The sequence below is a fragment of the Acomys minous genome (assembly GCF_964271855.1).
Source record: "Acomys minous genome assembly, chromosome: 17".
NCBI classification, from domain to species: Eukaryota; Metazoa; Chordata; class Mammalia; order Rodentia; family Muridae; genus Acomys; species Acomys minous.
In genome coordinates, this window is record NC_140500.1 from 70,558,476 (window position 1) to 70,584,341 (window position 25,866).

Here is a 25,866-nt window from a genome sequence, read left to right on the forward strand (position 1 = left end):
ATGCTAGTGGTATTTTCTGTTCTTCTGTATTTGGATCTCAGTTGACTTCTGTAAATCAACTATTAGATTTTATTTCTTTTTCTTCCTTCCTTTCTTTCTTTCTTTTTTTTTTTTTTTTTGAGACAGGGTTTCTCTGTGTAGCCTTGGCTGTCCTGGACTCGCTTTGTAGACCAGGCTGGCCTCGAACTCACAGCGATCCGCCTGCCTCTGCCTCCCGAGTGCTGGGATTAAAGGCATGCACCACCATGCCTGGCGAGATTTTATTTCTTACAACATTCACCTCGACTGTCTTTTCTTCGCCACAATTTTTCCACAGTTTTGGGGGGGGTTGTTTGTTCATTCATTTGAGATTGTGTGTCTGTGTCTGTGTCTAGGCATATACACCTGTGTGTGGTTCCCCTTGCCTCCCTGCCAGAAGTAGATGTCAAGGCCCTGAAGCCGGAGATGCAGGAAGCTGTGAGCTGCCCAGTGCAGGTGGTGGGAACTGAACTCAGGGCCTCTGGAAAAGCAGGAAGTCATCCTCTCTCCCTTTCTTAATTTTCTTTCATTTGTTTGTTTGTTTGTTTGGTTGGTTTGGTTTGGTTTTTTGAGACACGGTTTCTCTGTGTAGCCTTGGCTGTCCTAGACTTGCTTTGTAGACCAGGCTGGCCTCGAACTCACAGCGATCTGCTTGCCTCTGCCTCCTGAGTGCTGAGATTAAAGGCGTGTGCCACTACACCTGGACTCTGTGTCAATTTTTATTTTGTTTTGTTTTCAACACTGAGGATTGAACCTAGGACTTCACATATGCTAAGAAAGTACTCCAGCACTAGGCTACATCCCCAGCTCTCTGCATTTTCTTCATTATGGTAAAATATACATAATACAAATATTACCATTGTTAACTATTTTCAGTTGTATAGTTCAATGGCATTGCATGTATGCACACTGATAGGCAGCCATCACAGTTTTCCACCTCTGGAATTTTTCTGTTTTGTTTCAAATTCTGTGGCATGAAATAAGAAGTCCTCTATATTAGCAGCTTTTCTCCTTGCTATGACAAAATGCATCATAAAGAAAATCTTATGCCGAGCAGTGGTGGTGCATGTCTTTAATGCCAGCACTTGGAAGGCAGAGGCAGAGGCAAGCGGATCGCTGTGAGTTCAAGGCCAGCCTGGTCTGCAAAGCGAGTTCAGGATAGTCAAGGCTACACAGAAAAGCATTGTCTCGAAAAAGAAAGGAGAGAGAGAGAGAGGAAGGAAGGAAAGAAAAATGAAAGAGAGAGAGAGGAAATCTTATATGTTGTTAGGATTGCCTTGGCTCCTGCTCTGAGCTCAGTCCGTGCTGGCAGGGAGGGCATGGCGGTAAGAACCGTAAGTGCCTCTTCACATTGTGTCCAGAAGCAGAGGGATGGACCCTGGTGCTCAGCTAGCTGTCCGTTTTCCCTTTCGTGTGCTTGTTTGGTTAGTTATCTGGTTGGTTGGTTGATTGGTGGGTTGTTTATTTGGTTGGTTGGTTGGTTAGTTAGTTTTGTTTTCCGAGACAGGGTTTCACTGTGTTGTCCTCACTGTCCTGAAACTCCCTCTGTAGACCAGGCTGGCAGAACTCACAGAGATCCTCCTGCCTCTGCCTCCCAAGCTCTAGGATTGGTACCACCATGGCCCAGTTCCATTTCCTTTTTTTTTTTTCCCCCTTCTTCTTCTATTTTTCCTTTTTATTCCGGTCCAGGACCCCAGCCCATAGCATGGTGCCATCCACATTCAGAGTGAGTCATTTCCCTCCAGCTAAACCTCTCTGGAAACAGCCTCATGGTGGGCACGCCCCGTCTCCTAGGTGACTCTACTTGCAGTCACCTCTAGGTCAGGTCCACAGCATAAACACTCTTCGTCCCCCCTTCCCCTAGCTGCTCTTCTGCTTTCTGTCTCTGTACATTTGCGCCCTACTTTGACAATGGAATTAACTTATCTGTTACTGGATGCTAAGTCACCCCCCTAAAATTTGCAAAAATAAAACAACAAAGTTGGTTTGTCCTCTCAATTTTGGGGAGCAGTTTAGCTAAATGGGTCTGGCCCAACCTCCTGAAGCTACACGCAATTAGAGTTTTCAGTCACCGAGGGAGGCCTCACCTGGGGCCAGCAGCCACACTACCTAAGTCTACCTGGGCAAGCCTCAGCTCCTCGGTGGCTACCAGACAAACACTTCCATTCTTTGTCACACAGACCTCTCCAAAGGGCTGCTTACACTATGGAAATTTCCTTTCTTCATGATGGCAGGGGCGGGAAACACAGCAGAGACTCACATGTAAATATAAGATTTCAGCCCGTCGTGGTGGCACACGCCTTTAATCCCAGCACTTGGGAGGCAGAGGCAGGTGGATCGCTGTGAGTTCGAGGCCAGCCTGGTCTACAAAGAGAGCCCAGGACAGTCAGGACTACAAGGGAATCTCTGTCTCGGGAGAAGGGGGGAAAAAGCCCAAATATATGATTTCATCTAAAAATAGAAAGCTGTGTCTTCACAGGGCCACAATTGTAGGTGCTTAAGGTCTGGGTCAAGGATTTCCATGGTCCTGGTCTCTATGCAAAGAATTGAAATGAAAGCCCACACTGATTGCAAAGTATTGAAGAAGCTTTATTTAAGCAGAGTTTAAGTGCAGGCCAGAATACACTACAAAGAGCAGTGGGCCACATGAGCAAGAAAATGTTCAAGGGCCGGCGTAGTGTTGAGAGCTCTCTTGTAAGGACTCCAGAGAAGGAAGAGCTTGGTTTCTCCTGGGCATGGCAAGGGTGGTTCTGTTTTGATTGATTATGTCATATGATTACTTTAAATTGTATCTGTCCCTTCTCCAATTGTACCTGATTTATTTATATCCACTCCAATTTGCATAGGCACAAGATTGTAACTGGGAGGGTCTTCTTGACAAGTGTAGCAGCATTTACCTGAAAACCCAGCACTGGGTTAAGCAGAGGCGGTTCCCGCACGCCTGGCTGGATCACATAGCAAGGTCAAGGCCAGCTTAGGCTACATAGCAAGCTTCTGTGGCAAAAACCAAAGTACATGAATTCATATTTGGCCGGGAAGATGGCTCCATGAGTAAAGACGCCTGACACCAAGGTCAAAAGGCTGAGATCAATTTCTGAGAGAACTCCCAGAGGTTCACAGGTTATCTTCTGACTCCCATATGACTGCACACATGTACACACACACACAAACGTAATAGTTTAAAAGAAAACATGCCAGGCAGTGGTGGCGCATGCCTTTAAGCCCAGCACTTGGGAAGCAGAGGCAGGCGGATCACTGTGAGTTTGAGGCCAGCCTGGTCTACAAAGTGAGTCCAGGACAGCCAAGGCTAACACAGAGAAACCTTGTCTCAAAAGAAAGAGAAAAAAAACAAAACAAAACAAATCAAGGGGCTGCAAAGACTGTTCAGTGGTTGTGTGCACTGTGCTCACAGAGGACTTGCATTGGGCTCCCAGCACCCACACCAAGCAGCTTCTAAGCACTTGTAACTCTAACACCAGGAGATCAGACAATCTTCTAACCTCTGAGGGTACCTGAATGAATGTGGCACACATAAACCCACATGGGGACACACAACTAACTCTTCAGAAGTGTTGGGGACAATAGGCCATATGGCCAATGTTCAGCCATCTTGTCCAAGTCTGCACCTTTAAGTCTCTGTTTTTCCCAGAGCTTGCCTTTCACCAAAAATTAGCTGACCCTGTTGTGAGTCAAGAGTTACTCTAAAGACAGATAGGGATGGAGCGACCCTGTTGTGAGTCAGCAGTTAGACTAAAGCTAGATGAAGACAAAGCAAGATACCCTGTGTGGCAGGACATTATGACCATGCCTGGAATTCCCTGTGTTTTGAGAACAGCCTGCAGACGGGTTGCTATAGCAATATGCTCCCCTGCCTTCTGACTTATAAAACCTGCTGCCTGACTAATAAAGTTTGAGAGCTTGACCAATCAGACTTGCTCTCCTTCTTTGTGTCTTGCATTCTCAACAGGTGACCTTCCTCCCAAGTTTTAGTCGAACCCCACAGGTCGGGTTACTGAAGAAGCAGCTGAGGATAGGAGCATGCACTGCTTTTCAGCCCTGCTCCCTGCTCCAGATCAGGGTCCCAGTCAGGGGACAGCGTGTGTACAGTGGGCAAGTCTTCACACCTTCAGTAATCTTATCAGGGGAATTTTGCCTAAGTACGCTCAAAGGTCCAACTCCAGGTGGTTCTAGATGCTGTCGGACTGACAATTAGTAGTAACCACTGCGTACAGGTTGCATCCTGACCGTTCTTTGTGTTTCTTTCGTCTGACTTCACACAGACTGGCAAAATCAATCCCACACTGGAGACTTCCTCAAATGGAACGACAGCTCTAGAAGTAGCAGGAAGGTACATGCTTTGACTCCGTGTGAGTACACTCAAGCATACGGTACGGTGCATGGACATACTATACGGAAGTGTAAACCACACCTGTAGCAGTCCAAACAGCTGCTCACTTTTCACTGAATGCCTCTAGTCAGAGAACTCCTCACCACTTCCGTAATAACTCACTCCAGTCTGACTGGGAAATTTGAGCATGGGTTCAAAAGATTGCTGACGGCAGAAACGGAAGCAAAGAAGAGAGATGAGGTCTCTCATTTCCTGTTGAGGTGTGTATATATATATATATATATTTTTTTTTTTTTTTTTTAATGAAAATATAGCATGTTTGGTCATGCTCTGGCCAGAGGCAGAGTCTGTGAAGACAAATGAACCACAATAAAGGGATGGAGAACGGCAGGGGTAGTGTTACTCTGTGAGGGTAGCCGAGGTTCTCTGAGGAGAGGGACCTATAAGCAGTTTCCTAAAGAAAGGCAAAGCCCTGAAGCAGAAGTGAATGAATGATTCCCTCCAGGTCAAAAGCAACCTAGCGGCTGGGGATGTAGGTCAATTGGTTAAGTTTTTGCCTGGCATGCAGAAGGTCCTTGGTTCAATTCCTATCACCGCATAAACCAGGCATGCTGGCATAGATCTGCAATCTAGTACTTGGGAGGTAGAGGCAAAAGGATCAGAAGTTCAAAGTCTTTCTTGGCTACACAGCAAATCTGATATCAGTTGGACTACAGGAGACCCTGTCTCTGCTCACACACACACACACACGCAATCTGGGCTCTATCCATGAAGCTATGAATCACAGCCTTCATTTCTGTCACTGAACCCTTGCCTGCTAGCATAGATGTTTGGCCAAGAAGCCTTAATGGCTGTCCGTCAGCTCGGCAGCTTTATGAAATCACCATTGTGCCCATATCTTCATCCCAGTCTTTGATAAAAATGTCATACTGAAGCTTCAAGCTGTAGCTCAGTTGGGAGAGTGGTTGTCTATCACGCACAAAGCCCTGGGTTCAATCCCCAGTACGGAACAAAGAGGCCTAGTGTCTCATGCTGTGAGTCCAACACTTCCGAGGTAAAAGCAGAAAAACCAGTAGTTTCAGGTCATCTTTGGCTACATAGCAAGTTCCGGGCCAACCTGAGACTGTGAAACCTTTTCTAAAAAAAAATTAATGAAACAAAATGTCAGGGCACGCGCGCACGCGCGCGCACACACACACTTCTCTGAGATCCCCACTTATTCATGCTCTAGTTTCCCATCATCCTTTTCAACAAAGGTGGAAATGTTTGTGAGTTGGGCTGCTTACCCCAAGCCAAGTGAGCAGTATAAAGTCAGTAAGTGAACACAAAGCAGGAGCCCTATTGACCAAATCATTCCTCTACTCTGGGCGTGTCTCACCATCACCCTCCACACTCAGAACGCTGCCACGTGCTCCATATACACCCAGCAAATATTGATTTAGGGGTGTGTGTGTGTGTGTGTGTGTGTGTGTGTGCGTGCGTGCGCGCGCGCGCACACCCATGCACGTGTCATGGAAGACACACAGGAAAACTCTCCACAGGAGAATGGGACCTGGAGCCCCTGACACCCCTAGGTTCTGACTTTTTCCTGCCCTTCTGCCAGTTATTTGTTGCCCTGTAACAAAACATTCAGAAACTTAGTAAGTTTAAGCAGCTGCGAGATGTCTGTGTCGCTCCGGAGTTCAGTGTGGCCAGGGACAGCTTGTCTCCTCCCCACTGTGTGGAATGCAGACGGGCAGCCTCTCCTCCCAGATGCTCCGTTCTCCTGGAGCCTGGAGGCACCATCCTTGCAGATAGTGGCTCACAACCTCGTGGCCTCTTAAGTCACAAAGGCTCATTTCCGCTACATTTACTAGAACAAAGTCACTAAGGCCCACCTACAAGTAAAGGAAAAAAAAAAAGGTAGGAGACTAGTTGAAGTACATGTAGGTGGGTGTTCTAACATTGCCTATTAGATTGAATGAGGACATTAGATTTGACCACTATTTCTGTTCATTTGTTCTTAGTTTGTTTTTGAGACAGGGTCTCAGGTAGCCCACACTTGCCTTCAACTCACTGTGTGGCTAAGGCTGGTCTCGAACTCCTGATCTTCCTACCTCTATCTCCCAAAAGCTAAGACTTAGGCTTGTGACTTTTGTGATGCTGGAGATGGAGCCCAGGCCCTCAGGTAGGTCAGGGGAGCACTCTGTCATCTCAGTCACATTCCCAACCTGGTCACGGCTGTTAAGCTCAACTGCAAAGAGGGAGTTTGCTCTCTGGAGAGGAGCCACTGTGCTGAACCCAGCAGGGACAGGGAACGCCGACTTCATTTTAGCGCCTTTGTTTGGGAAGCCCGCATGCTCCTCCACCACCATCACCACCATCACCACCACCACCACCACCACCACCACCCCTCAATCTGCATCTCTTCTCAATTAGATTTCTTTCCTGAATAAAGAGAAAGTGGGATTGGTGTTCACCCTGGGCGCAAACTCATACAACTGACCACTTCAAGGTAGACGCCCAAGATCAAATCTAATTACGATCAGCATTGCATCCGACATGGTGCCTGGAAAAGCCCGCAGAGACATTATCTCTGCGTGTCTGGACAATTCCATGGCCAAGCCCAGCAGAGCCTTCTGCAAGTAGAGACTGGTTCAGTGCACCCAGCCCTGCTTCTGTTTTCCCCAGGACACAGTTAGAATGGATTTCCTGGAGTTAGGCTGGGACCATGTGACTAAATACTAGTCAAGGAAATAAAGACAGAGGTAATAAAAGCTACTTCTGAGCCTGGTTCATAATCCAGCTCGGCCCTTTATCTTCTCTCCTGGACCACTGCCTGGGTGGAAAGGATGAAGAGAGTCCAGAACAGCAAGAGCGAGGAGGCCTGAGAGTGCAGAGCCAGGCACACTAGCACAGGCTTGTAGGCCCAACAGTCAAGAAAGAGGCCAATCTCTGTGAGTTCAAAGCCAACCTATTCTACAAGGTGAGTTCCAGGTCAGCCAGGGCTACACAGTGAGGCTCTGTCTAAAGAATATAATTTTTTTAAAAAGGAAATTAGCTTAGGATCATGTTATACAAGTAAAAAAGGAACTTTCTTTTAGGTTTGTTTGTTGAGACAAGGTTTCTCTTTGTAGCCCTGGCTGTCCTGGAACTCACAGAGATCTATCTGCCTGCCTCTGGCTCCCAAGTGCTAGGTAGGATTAACGGAGTGCGCCACCACTGCCCGGCAAAAATCAACTTTCTTTAAAAGGTTTATTTTATTCTACGTGCGTGAATGTTTTCTGCACAGCACATTCACATCTGGTGCCCAAGGAGGACAGAAGAAGCTCTCCTAAAACCGCAGCTCCACAGATTTGTGAGCCATCCTGTGGGTGAGCCACCGTGAGGGTGAGGCCACTGTCTAGGCGCCCCTCCCCCACTGTAAACTTTTATTACCTCAAGCCTCCTAGCCAAGATGTTTTGGTGGTTGTCCCTGTGGACCACATAGCCTGCCATTCAGGAAATGGCTCTCCTCTTTTTCTATCAGTGGAATATGTTCCACCATTTGACACAGGAAAGGGAATGAGAAAGGAGGTTGAATGGATGTTTCACCCCACGCCCCCTCCCCCACCCCGGCAACTATACTAGAACTTACTATCTAATGGGGTTGTGTAACCTACAGTGGTTACTTTTCCAGGAAGGCATTATTCCACTCCTGGAATGGATTAATAAGAAAAGCAATGTTTGAGGGCATCCCAGCTTTTAAAAATCACATTGAAGGTTAACTGAAGGAGGAAAACCGCACCCTCCAATACAGTGTTCCATAAAGGCCGCTGAAAGAAGAAACGGGGGGGTGGGGGTGGGGGGGGGGGGACACGGGCCTCCCGGGACTCCTAACTCCCACATCCTCCCTTAGACAATACCGGAAACAGCGTGTTTTTTAAAAGCAGCAGCCACAAGAAAAGAGATGGAGACTCCTCTGGAGAGACAAACGCAAGACACTTGGGGCGACGCGGGTGGGGTGTCTCCCGCGAGCAGGGCTGCAGCAGAGCGCGCGTGCTCGCCCGCACACCCACAACCCCACACCACGTACACACGCAACAAAACCCCAAGTCCTTCCCTGCTGCCCCTCACGCCCTTCCCGCGAGGTGAGCAGCAGGCTCCTGGGAACCAGCAGGAGGAGATGCTGGAGGGAAAGAGCCTGCAGGGAGCTGGTGCCTGCCACCCCCAACAAGGGATCGCAGAGGGCGATGAGCGCGGCCCGAGAAGGGCGGAGGCCCAGCACGCTGGAGATGCTGAACTCCCCCAACCCCCGCGCGCACTCGCGCGCGCGCCCCCTGGCCACGCCCCCTCACGGGCTGGCCACGCCCTCGTTGCGGCGGGCGAGAGGCGGGGCGGGGCGCGGTGTATATAAAGCGAGGGGCGGGCGCCGCTCTTTTGTCTCTTGCTGCAGCAACGCGAGTGGGAGCACCTGGAGCGCGAGCTCGGAGCGAGACTTCAGGGTGAGGCACAACGCTGGGCTTGGGGGCCTACCCTGGGTGGGGTCGGGGCAGTTTGTGGCTAGCGGGCGCGTCCCCCCTGGGTTGCAACAGGCGACCGGCGGTTGGAACAGTCAGCGGCTTGTAGGCCACGCCCTGGGGCTTCGGTGGGAGGGTGTGGTGGACGAGCCAGAGATCCTCGGCCTCCCCGCTGTGGGAACGCCCCGGGCCGGGAATGCCACGTCGAGGGGCGTCCGCGGAAGGCAGGGGGATCCACGCCACCCACTATCGCCTTGGTTCGCCCATCAGGGTTGCAGGAAAATGGCAGACAAGCCGGACATGGGGGAAATCGCCAGCTTTGATAAGGCCAAGCTGAAGAAAACCGAGACGCAGGAGAAGAACACCCTGCCGACCAAAGAGAGTGAGTGTGCTCCCGCCTCTGGGTTCCCGCCCCAGCGCTCCACCCTTCCTTGCTGTGCCAGTCCGGCACCCACCCCCCACCCCCATCCGGCCGCTATTCTCCCACCCCGAATCTGAGAGACCATAGCCACCCTCCCAGTCACACAAAGCACTTTGTCCCTTCCAAACCTCTTCCTTGTTGCCCAGGCCTCGTGGGGGCTTCATCCACACCAGGTTTATGGGTTGGGTGTTGGGGGCTCTAAAGTGGTTCCATTCTCCAATGCCCACATCCCGCCCTTTGCAGCCATTGAACAGGAAAAGAGGAGTGAAATTTCCTAAAAGCCTAGGAGGATTTCCCCCCACCCCACCCCACCCCGTCATCTCCAAGACCCCCCTCGTGATGCGGAGGAAGAGCCACCTGCAAGATGGACGCGAGCCACAAGCTGCACTGTGAACCCAGGCACTCCGCGCCGATGCCACCGGCCCGCGGGTCTCTGAAGCGGGACCCCCCCTACTATAATCGGACTGCCAAATTTCACCGGTTTGCCCTGGGATATTATAGAAAATTATTTGTATGATTGATGAAAATAAAACACACCTCGTGGCATGGTTGGCGTGGTCTGAATCCTTTAGTTGAGTGCGCGTGGGCAGAGCGGCACTGGGAGTGAGTTGTGCCGCAGAGAAGGGGGGGGGAAGGTCGTAGAATGGGCTAGCTTTGGGGGAAGAGATGTATCGCTCTATTTTTTAATTTACCTGCTTCGCCCTAAGGTTTTCTGGGTTCTCGTTTGCTCTGCTCTTAATGCAACCCAGGTAAATTTTAACACCATTTTGAAAAAATGTTGCCCAAAAGATTAAGATTTGCTTTTTTTTGATCGGCTCCTCAAATCCCACCGTCTCTTTCTTCCCGCCCTCCTATCTTTTACGCGCACACCAGAAGCGGTGATTTATTAAAGTCTGGGAGGAAAGGGGACGAACAATAATCATTCTGGAATGTTGGAAACTGGGCGAGGTCCGGGTTCGTCTCTCTCTCTCTCTCTCTCTCTCTCTCTCTCTCTCTCTCTCTCTCTCTCTCTCTCTCTCTCTCTCTCTCACACACACACACACACACACACACACACGCAAGGTTTTCTTCTGGATGTTACAGAATGAGGTGAAATAAAGGCCTGATGTAGTGAAACAATCGCGGGCTTTATCATAACTTGCAGAGCCGACATCAGGAATACAGCCACAGGGATCAACCTAGGGGTTTTTTTTTTTTTTTGTCTGGGAGCCTTCTGCAAATGCCTTAGCCATTAGATGGGGAGTGTAGGCCGAGCTGCCTCGGATCGGGAGATCTGAAAAGTGTAAGGAGGGAGTTTGCGGCTGCGCCTGCCGAGCTGGAGGTCACACCCTTCCATAACCCACGGGCAAGGGGTGGGACCAGCCCAGAGGGCCCTAGTGGAGGAGGAGCCCAGGGCTACTTTGGCAGAGATAGCCTTTTCCTGGAGGAGGGGACAGAGGGAGACAATTGGGTAGGATTTGCCCCACATTTTTGCCCTAACCCCCAAGGGACTGGATAAATAGGTGAGGGCAGTTAGTTCAAATGAAGTGTACCCTCCAGCAGCCACAAGAAATTTAAAACCTAGTAGTGTGGCTGGCCGTCTGAGGAGTGGATCAGAGAAGAGACATGTTAGGGAACAACTCTTTTTCTCTGATATTAGTGACTCCCACAGATGTAGCTTTTGTAGTGACCCAGGGTAGGACGGGGCTGAACTGTTGTCCCATGCTTGAGTAAATCTGTAGTTAACGCTCTTGTAAGTGAGAGAGAGAGAGGAGAAAGAACTTACTGAATCACTACAGGCATCACCTGCCTCCACCTCGACCATATTAAAGCCAGGCTGCCCCACACACACACACCATACCTCCCTTCCCCCACTGGTTTGTTGACTCTAGTGTCTTGGTTAACAGGGCAGAGACCATGGTGAACCTGTGGTAATTACTATAGTTTAGGGAAGCCAAACCTACTCATTTCCCTCCCCGGGGCCCAGCACTGGGGAGGAAGGAAATACTGCTAATTTACAATTGAGGCTAATGACTGACGGAAGGCTGCCTAGTCCCTGAGCCGCCAGCTACATTAGTCAGCTTTGTCGCTAGAAGAAACACCTGTGGGCTGGAACTAGGAAGGACTTCTTTTGTCTTAGAAGTTCCAGTCTCTGGTCTACTGACCCTTGCCGGCAGCACAGCAGGGTGGAGGTGCATAGCCACGTCAAACCCAGCGGCCAGGGAGCAAAGGGGTAGAGGTTAGGGTCCCACAATGCACCTTCCACTTGGCCCCGGCTCTTAAAGGTCCCCCCACTCAGTAGTGCCACACTAAGCAACAAGCCTCCAAAGCGTGGGACCTTGAGGATCCTTTCAAGATCCGAATGACAGGAAGAGTCGTGTTTAGTTTGGGAGAGTTTTTGAGGCAGCTGTGGTGGTGCAAGCCTGTAATCTCAGCATCAGAAGGATGTGGAGTTTAAGGTCATCTTCAACTAGTCAGTGGAGTCAAGATCTGCACAGGCTCCTTGAGACCCCGTCTCAAAAGAGAGGGGAGGAAAAAGATACTGGGATGCTTTGTTTCTGCAAAATTCAGAGGCCATGTTTGTGGTCCGCTTAGCTCAGTGTGGGTCTTCTGAGTGCCCAACAAGTACCTACCAATCGCTGTAGTGAGGCGGCAGAGTTCTGTTTCCTGCAACTAACTGCAAAATACTCCATGAAAAGAAATGCTAGGAGGCATGAGCAGTCCACCCCCCACCCCCACCCCCCCACCCCCCCCACCCCCCCACCCCCCCACCCCCCCACCCCCGGGATAGCAGACAAAGAAGTTAGCTGTGACAGCGGCTGCCTTGGTGAAAGAGGAAGAGAAAGAATGAAGACAAGAAGTGAGAACAGGGCTGGCATTTGTTCGGCAGCAGGCTCCTCCTCCCGTTGACACCAGACGGCATTCAGTGAAGACAGAGGCCATAACTGAATGAAAACAGAAGCAACCTCAAGTGAGCCCAGGAAGGAAGGCGGGGGTGGTGTATCCTGTAGTCATTTGGAGGCCACTTATTGATTTGGGGGGGTCAAAACACGGTGATCTGAGATGTGTGTGAGAGTATGAGGAAGAGGCCGTGGAAGGCACAAATAGTAACTGCCATCTCCAACATCAGCACCAGCCCCATCACCAACCCAAGCCTTCCGCACTAGCACCACTACCGCTACCACGATCAACACCGATGCTATGGCTGCACACAGTACAAATGCTTGTACTATTGCATCCAGCCTTTTCACACGATTCTGGAGATCCTAACTCCAGCCATCGAGGCTCTGAAAAAAGCTCTTTTACCCACTGGCCCATCTCCCCAGCCCACCTCCACCTTATTTTTTGAGGCATGATCTCTCACAAAAGCCAGAACTTACTGTTTTGGCTAGACTTGCTGGCCCATGGGTTCTGCCTGCTCCTGCCCCAAAAGCACTGGAGTTACAGACGATGCTGCCACCTCCAGCTTTTTACATGGCTGCTGAGACCTGAACTCAAGTGTTCATGCGTGTGCAGCAAGCACTCTGCCCACCGAGCCATGTGTTTGAGTGGTTTTGCATGCGTTTATGTATATATACCATGTGTATGCCTGTGGCCCTTGAAGGCAAAAAGGGGGTACCAGATCATCCCCTGAAACTGGAGTTACAGATGGGTGGTACCACCTTTGGGCCACTGTGGGTGGTCCTGAGTTGTGTAAGAAAACAGCTGAGCAAACCGTGAGGAACAAACCAATAGTCGGCATTCTTCCACATCCCATGCTTTTCCTTCCTGCATCCAGGTTCCACCCCAAGTTCGCTCAGCGGTGAGTCATAACTTGAAATAAACCCTTTCTTCCCCACCTTGCCTTTGGTCAGGTGCTCTATCACAGCTTTTTTTTTTAATGTTTAATAATAAAATATAAAAGAAGATGATATAAAGCAATAAGATAAAAATAAGGTTCCAGGCAGCAGACATTATGTTGTGGAGGAGTTTATTAGATGAGCACGGGGAGAGAAGGAAAGGGGGAAGGGGAACCCCAGAGAGAGACAGGAAGAGTGAGAAGAAGAGAGAGACCATGGCGAGGGTTTGTCCTTTTATATGGCCCTGGGCAGGGCCACGCCTCCGTGGCAGGTAAGCAATGACATCACAGATAGGCAGACTGAAGAACTCTAACAGCTATAGGAGCCAAAAATAGCCCCTGAAGAGACTCTGCTTTTTTGGTTTTTGGTTTTTGTTTTTTGTTTTAGAGACAGGGCTGGCCTTACAGAGATCCACCTACCTCTGCCTCCCGAGCACTGGGATTAAAGTCGTGTGCCATAACGCCTGAAGGGACTCTGGCCAGTTAGATTACATCCCGGAAACTACCCCCCCCCCAAGTCTGTTCCCTTCTTTGGCCACTCCCTCCTCCTGAAGCTGACCACCGAGGTCCAGCCCGCAAAGCAATGAAGTCAAGCCATCAAAAGCCCCTTTGGCTCACCTAATTAACATGGCCAGTTAAAGTTAAACACCTCAGCCTAACACGGAGGTTTCCCCCTTGTACCTTTATAAGCCGCCATTTTCCTACGTGCCACGTCTGTCTCCTCTCTCCAGATGCAGTCCTTCGTCCAAGTACCCCCCCACCCCTCTTTCTTGCCTCTTTTTTCCCCTCTTCTTTCTTCTCCTCCTTTTCTCCCTTGTCCTCTATCCCCTGTCTTTGTCCCTTACCCCTGCCTTCTGTGCCTCTAGGGCGATTAAATCTCCTTTGTGCGGAGAATTTGGTCTTGGGGGCCCTGAGCCAATACTCTTTCTTTCAGCTCCCCCCCCCCAAATCTCAATGACTTACTACAACAACAAAACTACATGCCTTTAAGGTTCATATTACTACTCGGTTTCTTACCGGCTTGCCTTTTCATTCTGAGCAGCAGGCTGAACACACAGGGCCCTCGCTGGGGCACAGTGTTGTTACTGCCGATGCAAAAGTTTACACTCAGTGGTGTTCCCCTTTTTCCTCACACCTCACTTCCATCCAATCACACTAAGCAAAGCAAACCATGAAGCAAAGCACCATCATAGGGAGAGAGAGAGAGAAAAAAAAGCTCATACCCTGGGGTGGTTTAAAAGTAAGATGTGCCCCATAGGCTCATGTGTTTGGATAATTGTTGCCCGCAGCTGGTTGCACGGTTTAAGAAGCTTCCGGAACCTTTAGGAAGTGGAGGCTTGCTGGAGGGAGTACATCACTGAGGCCTTGGCCCCGTTTCCTCTTCTCTCAGCTTCCTGGCTGCCAGGCCAGCCTCAGACGTCTCCTACCATGTCTTCTCCGCTAAGGTGAACCCTCTCCCTCTGGAAACGCAAACCAAAATAAACCCTTCTTTCCCAGCTTCCTTTGTGTCGGGGTATTTTATCATAGCCACAGAAGAGTGATGGGAATAGACCTATAATATGATGGGCTGTGTGTACCACAACCCACATACTTAGAAATGTTTATAGGTTCTTTCCGGTTCTTGCTGCTGTGAGTGTTTTGGGTGCGATCCCCAGCGCCGGGCACCCGTAGCCATGCCTCGGAAAATTGAGGAAATCAAGGACTTTCTGCTCACAGCCCGGCGGAAGGATGCCAAATCTGTCAAGATCAAGAAGAACAAAGATAATGTGAAGTTCAAGGTTCGCTGCAGCAGGTACCTCTACACCCTGGTCATAACAGACAAGGAGAAGGCAGAGAAGCTGAAGCAGTCCCTGCCCCCTGGTTTGGCAGTGAAGGAGCTGTAGTGACCCAGTCCTCTGCATTGACTATTAAAAACCCTGGAAAGTCTTAAAAAAAAAAAAAAAAAAAAAAAGAAATGTTTATAAAGTATCTTTTTAAAATCTGAAACATTGGTTCACACCTGTAATTCCAACACTGGGGAGGTGGACGCAGAGGGATCAGAATTTAAGGTCATCCTTGGCTACATCATGAGTTGGAGACCATAAATGAGACTTTTTCTTTTTTTAAAAAAAAATGTTTTTTAAAGATTATCGTTCTTTCTTTTACCTTTATATTCCAGTAGGGGATCATGTGGATTTGTTTTTAAATTATATGGAGGAGGGACTAAGTTATAGTTATCCTTAATTTTCATTTCAGAACAGAGAAAGGTCATCAAATATTTGACAGATAAAGACATATTGGTCCTTGAAGGTTGGTGATTACAATTGCCTTGTCGGTAGCTGATTCAAGAGTAAATGTGGGCTGTGATTCTGATGCGGGAGCCACAGGAAGAAACCTGCTTGAAAGCTTCTGGAAGGAGAAACTGTACAAAATGAAAACACGCAAATGCCATTGCTGAAGGATACCATGTCCGAACCAAGACATATTGAAGCCATTAAAGGAAATTGAGCCGAACAAGGAGGTATCATTAAAACATGGAAAGATTGTAAGGAGTCTCAGAGCTTCTAAAAAGGGCTTTATCTTTGAACTTCTTGTTGTGTGAGATATAAATTTCCCTGTGTCTAGTGAGACAGCTTGGCAGTTAAAGTTCTGCTACATGAACTTTAGGAACAGAGCTCCAATGCTGTGATTCCAGGGCCCAGAATTTTGAGAGACACCGACTAGCCTTATGGGTAGTGTGAGCTCTGCGTCCTTCAATGAATAAGGTGGGGAGCCATTGAGGAAGACTCCCAAATTCAACCGCAGTCTCCATACAAATGAAAACATGTATACACACGTGAGAAAATACATAGATTATTCTCATATACAGAAACTCTATAGTTGAGTTTTCTATTATAGTTAAAAAAAAAAAAAAGAACTCTAATACCCATCATCAGAAATGAGAGAAGTCTAATGTCAGAAGCAATTGAGACTCAAGAGAAAGACGAGCAGATGGAGGTTTGCTCCTAAGTGTCTATCAATCAGTAACACGGCTCAGCAGGGGAAGGCCCTGGACCAAGCTTGATGCTTGCTAGCTGGAGTTCAATCCTTGGGACCCACATAGTGGAAGGAGAGAATTAACACCATCAAGTTGTCCTCTGGCCCCCACACATACTACAGCATGCACACACACATGTGCTTTAAAAAAATTTAGAACCCTGTCTCGAAAAACAAAACAAAACAAAACAAAAAAACAAATTTAGGAGTGCTCGGCACAGTGGCATACACCTGTAATTCCAGCACTCAGGTAGGCAGAGGCAAGAAGATCTCTGTGAGTTCGAAACCAGCCTGGTCTACAAAACTAGTCCAGGACAGCCAAGGCTACCCAGAGAAACCCCGTCCAAAAAAAAATTTTTTTTTTAATTTAGGAGCTAGAGAGATAGCTCAGCAGTTAAGAATGCTTACTTGCTTGTCCAGAGGACCTGAGTTCAGTTTCTAGCACTTACATTGGGTGGCTCATCTTTGCAATTCCAAGGAATCCAGTAACCTCGCCTGGCTTCCGTGATCACTTGCACGCACACACACACACACACACACACACACACACACACACACACACACACAAACACACATACAGTAGTGGACAGATTTTAAGGAATTGTCTGGGACAGATATGGGAACTAGCAACTCTGAAATCTGCAGGGCAGAAAAGCCCTTCAAAAGCCCCAGCACCAGTTTTTACATGTTATGATCTTTGTCATTTATGTATTTATATATTTATAGCTTTATTTGATATGTATGGCTGTTTTGCTTGCATGTACATATCTGGTGCCCATGGAGGTCAAAAGAGGGCATCAAATCCTTGGCAACTAGAGTGAGCCACCATATGGACGCTAGAAATTGAACCTGCGTCCTCTGCAAGAACAACACATATATTTTTCTCCTCTTTAAAAAATTTGTTTTTGTTTTTTTCAAATCAGAGTTTCTCTGTGTAGCCTTGGCTGTCATGGAACTCGCTCTGTAGACAAGGCTGGCCTCGAACTCACAGAAACTCACCTGCCTCTATCTCCCAAGTGCTGGGCTTAAAGATGTGCTCCACCACACCCAGCCCAAACAACACATACTCTAAGTGCTGAGACATCTCTGTGGCCTCTATTTGTTTGTTGAAGCAAGGCTGGCCTAAAACTCACTATCTAGCCTAGGTTGACCTCAAACTCACAAGAATTCTTTTGCCTTAGCCTCCTAAGTTCTGGGTTGTCAGACAGAATCTTCCATATCATCTTCTGCTTTGTATTGTAGTCCTGAGTGTGTGTGTGTGTGTGTGTGTGTGTGTGTGTGTGTGTGTGTGTGTGTGTGTTGAGGTAGCCCAGGCTGGCTTCAAACTTGCTATGTAGCTGAGGATGACATGGAACTGATCCTCCTGCCTCCACATGTTCTGAGACAACAGATGTGTACAGCTACACCAAATTTATATGGTCCTAGGGATGGAACCCAGAGATGTGTGCATGCAGGGCAAGAGCTCTAACCACTGGGCCACATGCTTAGCCCACTATTATAGTCTTCAGACAGAATTCCTTCTCAGGGAAATTAGTTTTTGCTTTTAAAGCCTTCAACTGACAGGATGCCGTCTTCCCACAGGCTAATCCCCTAGGAAGGGACTCACATCACTAAAACACCTCTGCAACAGCCTCTAGGTTGTATGGGAGTAAATAACTGGGTGGTGCCCAAGTAGACGCAGGGGATGAAGCGCTGCAGTGTCAGAGGGACACAGTTTGGTTTTCCTGCATCTGGCCAGGGCTGCTGGGAGAGCACAGGAAAGCACTGAGGCCAGGAAATGACTGGCCCTGAGGGCAGAAGAGGGGGTGGGGGTTAAAGCAGGAAGGTGTCTCAGAGCCACTCTAGCAGACCCCAGGAGCTATTCTCATATTTCCCTCTCTAGGACAGAAATCAGCTCTTAGACTTTCACTCCTTGGAGTTTCTAAGATGTGTAGGTTGGCCCAATTCTATTCAATAGAAAAATCAGAGAAAGTATAGTTTGTTTAAGGATAGCCGTTTTAAAAAAAAGAACTAAACAAAAAACATTCTAAAACTTTCTAATCTATTTACTTATCTCTCTACCTACCTACCTTCCTACCTATCTACCTGTCTATCCATCTATCTATTTGTGTGTGTGTGTGTGTGTGTGTGTGTGTGTGTGTGTGTGTACACATGCTCTCAGGAGTCAGTTGTCCTTCCACCATTCCACCATGTGGCCTTGGGAATCAAACTTGGGTCACCAGGCTTGGCAGCAGGTGCCTTAGTCACCTGACCAGCCCTTATCCTTGAGCAGCTGGTTCTGTCCTCACAGGGTTTCAGGGCTCCCAGCTCAGGCCACCAGGCTTGCCACGGCAGATGCCTTTCCCTCTTGAGCATCTTCACAGCCCCGGAGACGTTTGTGAAGAACGCAACTCACGATGACAGAAAAAAGACTAGGGAGAATTTTGGGGTTGGGGGCAACAGCTGGGAATGTTGCTCAGTTTGGAGAGTGCAGGCACGAAACTTGAATCCTATCCCCAGGCCCCCAGGCATGCTGGCACCTGTGGAAGTTTGAGGCCATCCTGAGCTTAAACTAGCCTAGGATGCACACATGAAGTTCTGTCGGGGGGGGGGGGGGGGGGCGGGGAGGCGGGGCGGGGCGAGTCACCGGTAAGGCTTTCTGCGCTGGATCTCTCCCACCTACACACAAGCAGGCACACACACTTTGTTAGTGCATAGGACAGTGCCAGGCCCAGATGGTTCCACAGATGATTTCTTTCAAAGCTGCAAGAAAACAATAACTTCAGTACCTCAGGATTTGTTTCGGTAGCTAGGAAGGGACATATGTCTCCTACGATGATTAATCTTGGGTGACAGCCTGACTGGAACCTCACAGCATTAGTTCTGGGTGTGTCCTTAAGTGTTCTTCCAGAGGACGTGGGCAAGAGGGTGGAGCGAGCTGGGAAGAGCTTCTCTCTATGGAGGGAGCACCATCCAACCATCTGGGAACCCAGACAGAGCAAAAGAAACGGGGCTCTCTCCCTCCCTCCCTCCCTCCCTCCTCCCCTCTCTCTCTCCACCCCCCCCTGCCCCCCATCCCTTGCCCCCTCCCTCCCTCCCTCCTCTCTCCCTTCTTCTCTTCCCATCCCCCTTTCTCCCTCTCTTCTCTCTTCCTTAGAGCTGGCACACCCTCCTTCGGTGGCCTTCAGGGACTTGTCCCACGCTTCAGACTGAAAATCACATCACTTCCCTGGTTCTGAAGCTTTGAGCCTCCAGCCTGCAGATACCCTGTGGTGGTCTATATAAAGTGTCTTGGTTCTGTTTCTCTGGAAAACCCTAGATAGCTCAAACGGCAACGTCATTGTTAATTTTCTTTCTTTCCTTTTAAAAAAGATTTATCTATCTTCATTGTATGTGTATGAGTGTTTGCCTGTATTTATGTGTGTGAGAGACCAGGAGGTAGACAGTCTCCCTGGTAGGGGGAAGGGCTGTGGCTACTTTAAGGGTGGTGAGCTTCCAAGATGGTCAAGTCTTCCTCACCTTCCTGACTTGAGACAATCGGCTGCCAGCTTCAAACAAAGGCTTTGTAGGATTCTGTTTCCCTGCCGGCAGGCCCCCTGTTGATAGACTTCCTCGGCAAATTCGAAGCTGGATTGGGACCTGTTACACAACAGCTGTGGGTCAATTGACCGTCTCTACAGTCTCTACTTTCATCAAACTGACCAACCTTAAATTAGGGGAGGAAATCTCTTCAAAGACTAAAAAAACAAAATAAACCCGGCCCTTGAGAAAAGACTAGAGTGTTCGGCCCTCGGAGCCCCTCTCCGCCACCTCCTGGCTTTACAGAGGATTTTCCTCAGTGAGTTTGTTGCTTGTTGCATGCAGGCCTGCCTCACCCCATAAACATTTTTCTTCAACTGCTGATTCTCTCTGCAGCTATCGGTGGCGTTTATATCCCAACTGCAGCCTGTTGCACTTGAGATTTTTCCTGCCTTTTAATTCTTTAACTGGCAGAGAAAACAAACCTGACCAAGATCCCTAGATTGTACCATAGGTATGTGCACCATCCATATAGGTGCCTGTGGTGCATGTATGTATATACAGAACAAATAAAATAGACATTTTTATTATTATTATGTATACGGTGTTATGCCTGCATGTACACCTGCATGCCAGAAGAGGGCACCAGATCTCATTATAGATGGTTGTGAGCCACTGTGTGGTTGCTGGGAATTGAACTCATGACCTCTGGAAGAGCAGTCAGTGCTCTTAACCGCTGAGCCATCTCTCCAGCCCAACATTTTTTTTTTTTAATTAGGGGAAAAAATGTATGTCCCAGTTCTCCAGAAAGAGTAGGATCTACAGAAACACTTGAGAGGGGAACTTTTACGAGAACAAGTTCACACAATTACAGAAGCCAAGAAGTCCCATGCTATCCCACTGTAGGCTGGAGCTCTTGGGATGCCAGTAGCAGGCCTCAGGCCAATACTGAAGGCCTTTGAAAGCAGGAGAGCCAAGTGTAACTCTAAATCTGAGGCCAAAAGTCCGAAAATGAAGGAAGGGTCTTCTGATGTAAGCCTAGAGCCCAAAGGCCAAGAATCTAGAGAATAGATTGATCACAGGAGGGAGGGCAGGGGATGTACGCACACATACATACACACATACATACACACATACATGCACACACACATACACATATACACATACATACACACACACACACACACACACACACACATATACACACCCATACACACATGAGAGAGAGAGAAAGAGAGAGCAGGAAGGATGCACCTACTTTCCTTTTGGTGTGGGTTCTGGGTGGGGCTTCAGCCGTTAGATAGCAGCTATACATAGACTGGGACCTTGGAGGCTTGTGAGATGACTCTGGGTAAAGGTGCTTGCTGCCACGCTGGATGACCTGAGTTTGATCACAAGGATTCACATGACGGAAGCAAAGTGCTGACCCCCAAACATTTTCCTCTGACCTCCACACATGTGCTTTGGCACTCACATATGAAGAAAAAACACTCATATGCATAAAACTAAAATAAACAAATATTTTCAGGATAAGTATGGAGGCACACACCTTTCATCCCTGTCCTTATGTGTCAGAGGCAAGCAGATCTCTGTGAGTTCAAGGCCAGCCTGGTCTAGAAAATGAGTCCAGGACAGTCAAGGCTATGTTACACAGAAAGACCCTGTCTCAAAGAACCATAAACAAACAAACAAACAAACACTTAAAAAAATAGCCTGGTGTGGTAGTACATATAGTTAATCCTACCAAGAAGCAAAGGTAGAGAATATCAATGAGTTCAAGGCCAGCATGGTCTACATAGAGTTCCAGGCCAGCCAGAATTACTAAGTGAGACCTTGTCTCAACATAAATTCATAAATAAAGTAAAAATGAAAGAGTGAAGGAGATATATAGGTGGGCAGGGAGGGGGATGGGTGGGCAGGGAGGGGGATGGGTGGGCAGGCAGGTGGATGGGTGGGCAGGGAGGGGGATGGGTGGGCAGGCAGGTGGATGGGTGGGCAGGGAGGGAGATGGGTGGGCAGGGAGGGGGATGGGTGGGCAGGGAGGGGGATGGGTGGGCAGGGAGGGGGATGGGTGGGCAGGGAGGGGGATGGGTGGGCAGGGAGGGGGATGGGTGGGCAGGGAGGGGGATGGGTGGGCAGGCAGGTGGATGGGTGGGCAGGGAGGGGGATGGGTGGGCAGGCAGGTGGATGGGTGGGCAGGCAGGTGGATGGGTGGGCAGGCAGGTGGACGGGTGGGCAGGGAGGGGGATGGGTGGGCAGGCAGGTGGTAGTTGGGTGGGTTCAGCACGTTGAGGGAAAGTCAGACTCTAAGTTCTTCCCACGTTCTAAGGACCTTGCCTCCACTCTGCCACCACTGCTCACTCCCTTGGAGAGCAGCCTGAGGCGATGGAGAAAAGCAGGGGAAATTAGGAGGACTTAGGTAGAGGGAGGGGTCCGTACCCCAGAATCTTCTTAAAGCCTCTCACCAGCTGAGAAGCCAGTGCAGTTAGATTTGCTGCCATTCTTCCTTCCCAGCTAGAAGCCTGAGAGTTCCTAGGCTCTCACCAGAATCCCCATCTACAGTTTAGAATATGTCCTACCTATTTTGTGCAACTCTAGCAACTCATGGTTTATTAGACTGCAATCTCATCCAAATGCCTCCTCATTAATATAAAAACATGTGTAAATATTATACATATGCATATGGGCTAGAAAAATGGCTCAGTGATTTAGAGTACATATTGTTGTTAAAGATTTATTTATTATGTATACAACGTTCTGTCTGCATGTACACCTGCACACCAGCAGAGGGCACCAGATCTCATTACAGATGGTCGTGAGCCACCATGCGGTCGCTCAGAACCTCTGGAAGAGCGGCCAGTGCTCTTAACCTCTGAGCCATCTTTCCAGCCCCACATATTGTTTTTGTTTTTGTTAGGTTTTATTGTTTCTTCGTTTTTGTTTTTTGTTTTTTGTTTTTTGTTTTTGAGACAGAGTTTCTCTGTGTACCCTTGGCTGTCCTGGACTCACTTTGTAGACCAGGCTGACCTCAAACTCACAAAGATCCACCTGCCTCTGCCTCCCAAGTGCTGGATTAAAGGTGTGTGCCACCACCACCCGGCTCACATACTGTTCTTACAGAGGACCTGAGTTCAATTCCCAGCACCCACATCAGGCAAACTCACAACTACTTGAAACTCCAGGTTCAGGGAGCTAATACTCCTCCTTAGACACATACACAAACATAACTACATATACATACATATATACATACATACAAACAATTTTTAAGGGGAGGAATATATTTATTTATTTAAAGCCAGCACGATGGTTTATCAGGTAAGATTCTTGCCACTGAAGCTGACACCCTGAGATCTATCTCTAGGTCTCACAACTTGTAAATGGAGAATCAATGCCCATAAGTTCTCCTCTTACCTCCACATGCATTTAGTGGTATACATACACACAGACATACACATGTGTGCATGCACACACCACACACACACATATACAGTAGATAAATAAATGTAATTTTTTTCCTTTTATTGAAAATAGATTCTTGGGCCAGGCATGGTGACACACACCTTTAATCCCAGCACTCAGGAGGCAGAGGCAGGCGGATCACTGTGAGTTCAAGGCCAGCCTGGTCTACAGAGCAAATCCAGGATAGCCAGGGCTACACAAAGAAACCCTGTCTCAAAAAAAAAAAAAAAAAAAAAAGAATCAAAGATCCTCTCGTTCACACACCAAGGAGTCCCATAAAAATAGTAAGCTGAAAGCTAAACTACATACACAGAATAAAAAAAAATTTTTAGATTTATTTATTTATTACTATGTTTACAATCCCCTGCCTGCATGTACATCTGCAGGCCAAAAGAGAGCATCAGATCACATTATAGATGGTTATGAGCCACAGTATATGGTTGCCAGGAATTGAAGTCAGGACTTCTGGAAGTGCAGTCAGTGCTCTTAACCTCTGAGCCATCTCTCCAGGCCCACAGAATAAATTTTTTAAAAAGTGATAGAGCCAGATGTAGTGGCACACATCTTTAATCTCAGCACTCCAGAGGCAAAAGCAGGTGGATCTCTGTGAGTTTGAGGGCAGCCTAGTCTACAAAGTAGGTTCCAGGACAGCCAGGGCTATTACACAAAGAAACCCTGTCTCAAAAACTAAACAGAGACAGAGGGAGGCCTGGGGAGATGAGTCAGGGCTTAAGAGTGCTTGCTGCCCTTCCAGACAACCCAAGGTTAGGTCCCAGCATCCATATTGAGCCCCTTGCAAATGCCTGTAATTCTAGCCCCAGTGGATCCAGCGTGTGTGTGTGTGTGTGTGTGTGTGTGGTTTTGGTTTTTTTGTTTTTTTTGGTTTTTCGAGACAGGGTCTCTCTGTGTAGCCTTGACTGTCCTGGACTCACTTTGTAGACCAGGCTGGCCTCGAATTCACAGCGATCTGCCCGCCTCTGCCTCCCGAGTGCTAGGATTAAAGGCGTGTGCCACCACGCCCGGTGTCACAACCATCTATAATGAGATCCCGTGCCCTCTTCTGGCCTACAGGCTTATATGCAGGCAGAACACTGTATATTTAATAAATACATCTTTCTTTAAAATTTAGACAGGCACCCTGACATACGTCTTCATTAATCCTTGAAGTAGATGGATCTCCGTGAGGTCAAGGCCAGTCTAGTCTACATAGTAAATTGCAGGCCAGCCAGGACTACAGAGTGAGGCCATGCAGAAAGAAGACAGAAGCTGGGGCTAGGCTCTTGCGATTTGAGTCTGAATATCCCCTCATTGGGTCACTGAGGTTTGAACGCTTAACCCCAGCTGGTAGCTATTTGGAAAGGCTGTGGAACTTTTAGGAGGCAGAGACCTGCTAGAGGAAGTGGGTCACTGTGGGGTGGGCCTTGAGACTTTAAAGCCAGGCCGGACTTCCTGCTCACTGTCTTGCTTCCTGAGTGTGGAGCCACATTCCCACTCCTGCCACCATGCCCTGCCCCCTTCCCAAGCCCCACCCCACCCCTACCGTGATGGAATTCATCCCCCCTGAACTGTGAGCCAAAAGAGCCCTCATTCCCTTCAGTGCTTTTCTTGTGGTTCTTATGCCAGCAGCAGGAAAGTAAAGCTGACAGCTCTAAGACCTCAAGGCTGGGCCCCAGTGCCGTGCTTCCCCCATCGAGGCAATGGTAAAGCTCCTGGAACATTCTGCTACAGCCCCACAGCCGAAGGATGAGTGTTCCAACCTGTGAGCCTGCACCAGGCAGTCCACATTCAAACTACAGCAACCCTGAAACACAGCAGTGCTCCCCTTTCCAGGAGTGGCAGCCTCCGCCTTAATCCCAGCGCTCAGGTGGCAGAGACAGGCGGAACTGTATTAGTTCCAGGCTAGCCTGTCTATATAAGGTGTTCTAGGCCAGCCAGAGCAACAGAGTGAGATCCGGTTTCCTAAGAAGCAAGCAAACAAACAAAACTCATTTGAACACGAATGGAAGTGTCTCTGGAAATGTCCCTGGTTGTATTCCGCTGCCGGCTTGACATCCTTGTTAGCACACAGAGCTAAGAAGATCCTGTGCGTGCTTGCCTCTATGCTCGTGCTCTCACAGACACTCATCTTCCCGTGAGATTGTTGCTCCTCAGCCCACCCTTCCTGGTTACAATTCTGCAGGTGCTGCTAAAATGAAATAAAGCAGACAGATGGCCTTCGGTTAACTGTTCCTGTCTCTTACACACAGGTCCCTGAAGTGTTTCTAGGGAGCTGGTCAGGCTCTCCCCGAGCTAGGGTCTCCCCATCTGAGCACAGGTTCTGGGTGCTATGCCGCCCTTTGGGGTCCTTTCTTCGTCATCATTATGTAAGACTGTTTGTTGCCCCACTCAAACATAAGCCTGACTCTCCATCCCTCCCTCCTCCAAACCAGAAGAGCCAGGTTTAGGAAACGAACACGGAAGGCTATTTTACAGCTAGGCATTATGGGATCTGACAACTCAAAGCGATTTCTTGAGCTTACATTGGCTGCCTTGGAAGGGCTCGTGGCTGAGGGGCACTTAGAAGAAGCCGCTTTGAGGCAGAATGGCGGGGATTAACCTCAAGGCTAACTAACCTCTACTGAGCTCAAGAGGTCAAGGTCATTTGAAAGGATGAGCTGTTTCTTACTTGCTACGTGATGTGACTGTGGTGGGCACCTGTAATCCCTGCAGGGAGGATCAGCAGCTCAAGGCAAGCCTTGGTTATATAACAAGTCCACGGCCAACCTGGGTTGAGTTAGACCCTGTGTCGGAAAACAACCAACAAATTAAG

At 48.7% G+C, this 25,866-nt stretch overlaps 2 protein-coding genes across 2 annotated transcripts; both read left to right on the top strand.

Annotated features, from left to right (window-relative positions):
- The first annotated feature begins 8,562 nt into the window (after nucleotides 1-8,562).
- Nucleotides 8,563-9,811, top strand: TMSB10 (thymosin beta 10). Its single transcript, XM_084765922.1, has 3 exons — nucleotides 8,563-8,829; nucleotides 9,115-9,226; nucleotides 9,509-9,811. Exons 1-3 carry the CDS (start codon nucleotides 8,578-8,580, stop codon nucleotides 9,541-9,543), a joined length of 399 nt encoding a protein of 132 aa, XP_084622048.1. The 5' UTR covers nucleotides 8,563-8,577; the 3' UTR covers nucleotides 9,544-9,811.
- A 4,884-nt stretch (nucleotides 9,812-14,695) lies between these two features.
- On the top strand, nucleotides 14,696-15,005 carry LOC311588200 (large ribosomal subunit protein eL38-like). The gene has a single exon (XM_084765683.1). The coding sequence runs from the start codon at nucleotides 14,756-14,758 to the stop codon at nucleotides 14,963-14,965; it is 210 nt and encodes a 69-aa protein (XP_084621809.1). The 5' UTR covers nucleotides 14,696-14,755; the 3' UTR covers nucleotides 14,966-15,005.
- The last annotated feature ends 10,861 nt before the right edge of the window (nucleotides 15,006-25,866 follow it).

What these genes read in the sequence shown, in the direction of transcription:
- TMSB10 (XM_084765922.1), top strand. Translation starts at nt 8,578, where the DNA reads ATGAGCGCGGCCCGAGAAGGGCGGAGGCCCAGCACGCTGGAGATGCTG. An exon ending in GCTCGGAGCGAGACTTCAGG is followed by an intron (nt 8,830 to 9,114) that starts GTGAGGCACAAC and finishes TTCGCCCATCAG; the next exon opens with GGTTGCAGGAAAATGGCAGA. An exon ending in CACCCTGCCGACCAAAGAGA is followed by an intron (nt 9,227 to 9,508) that starts GTGAGTGTGCTC and finishes CGCCCTTTGCAG; the next exon opens with CCATTGAACAGGAAAAGAGG.
- LOC311588200 (XM_084765683.1), top strand. Translation starts at nt 14,756, where the DNA reads ATGCCTCGGAAAATTGAGGAAATCAAGGACTTTCTGCTCACAGCCCGG.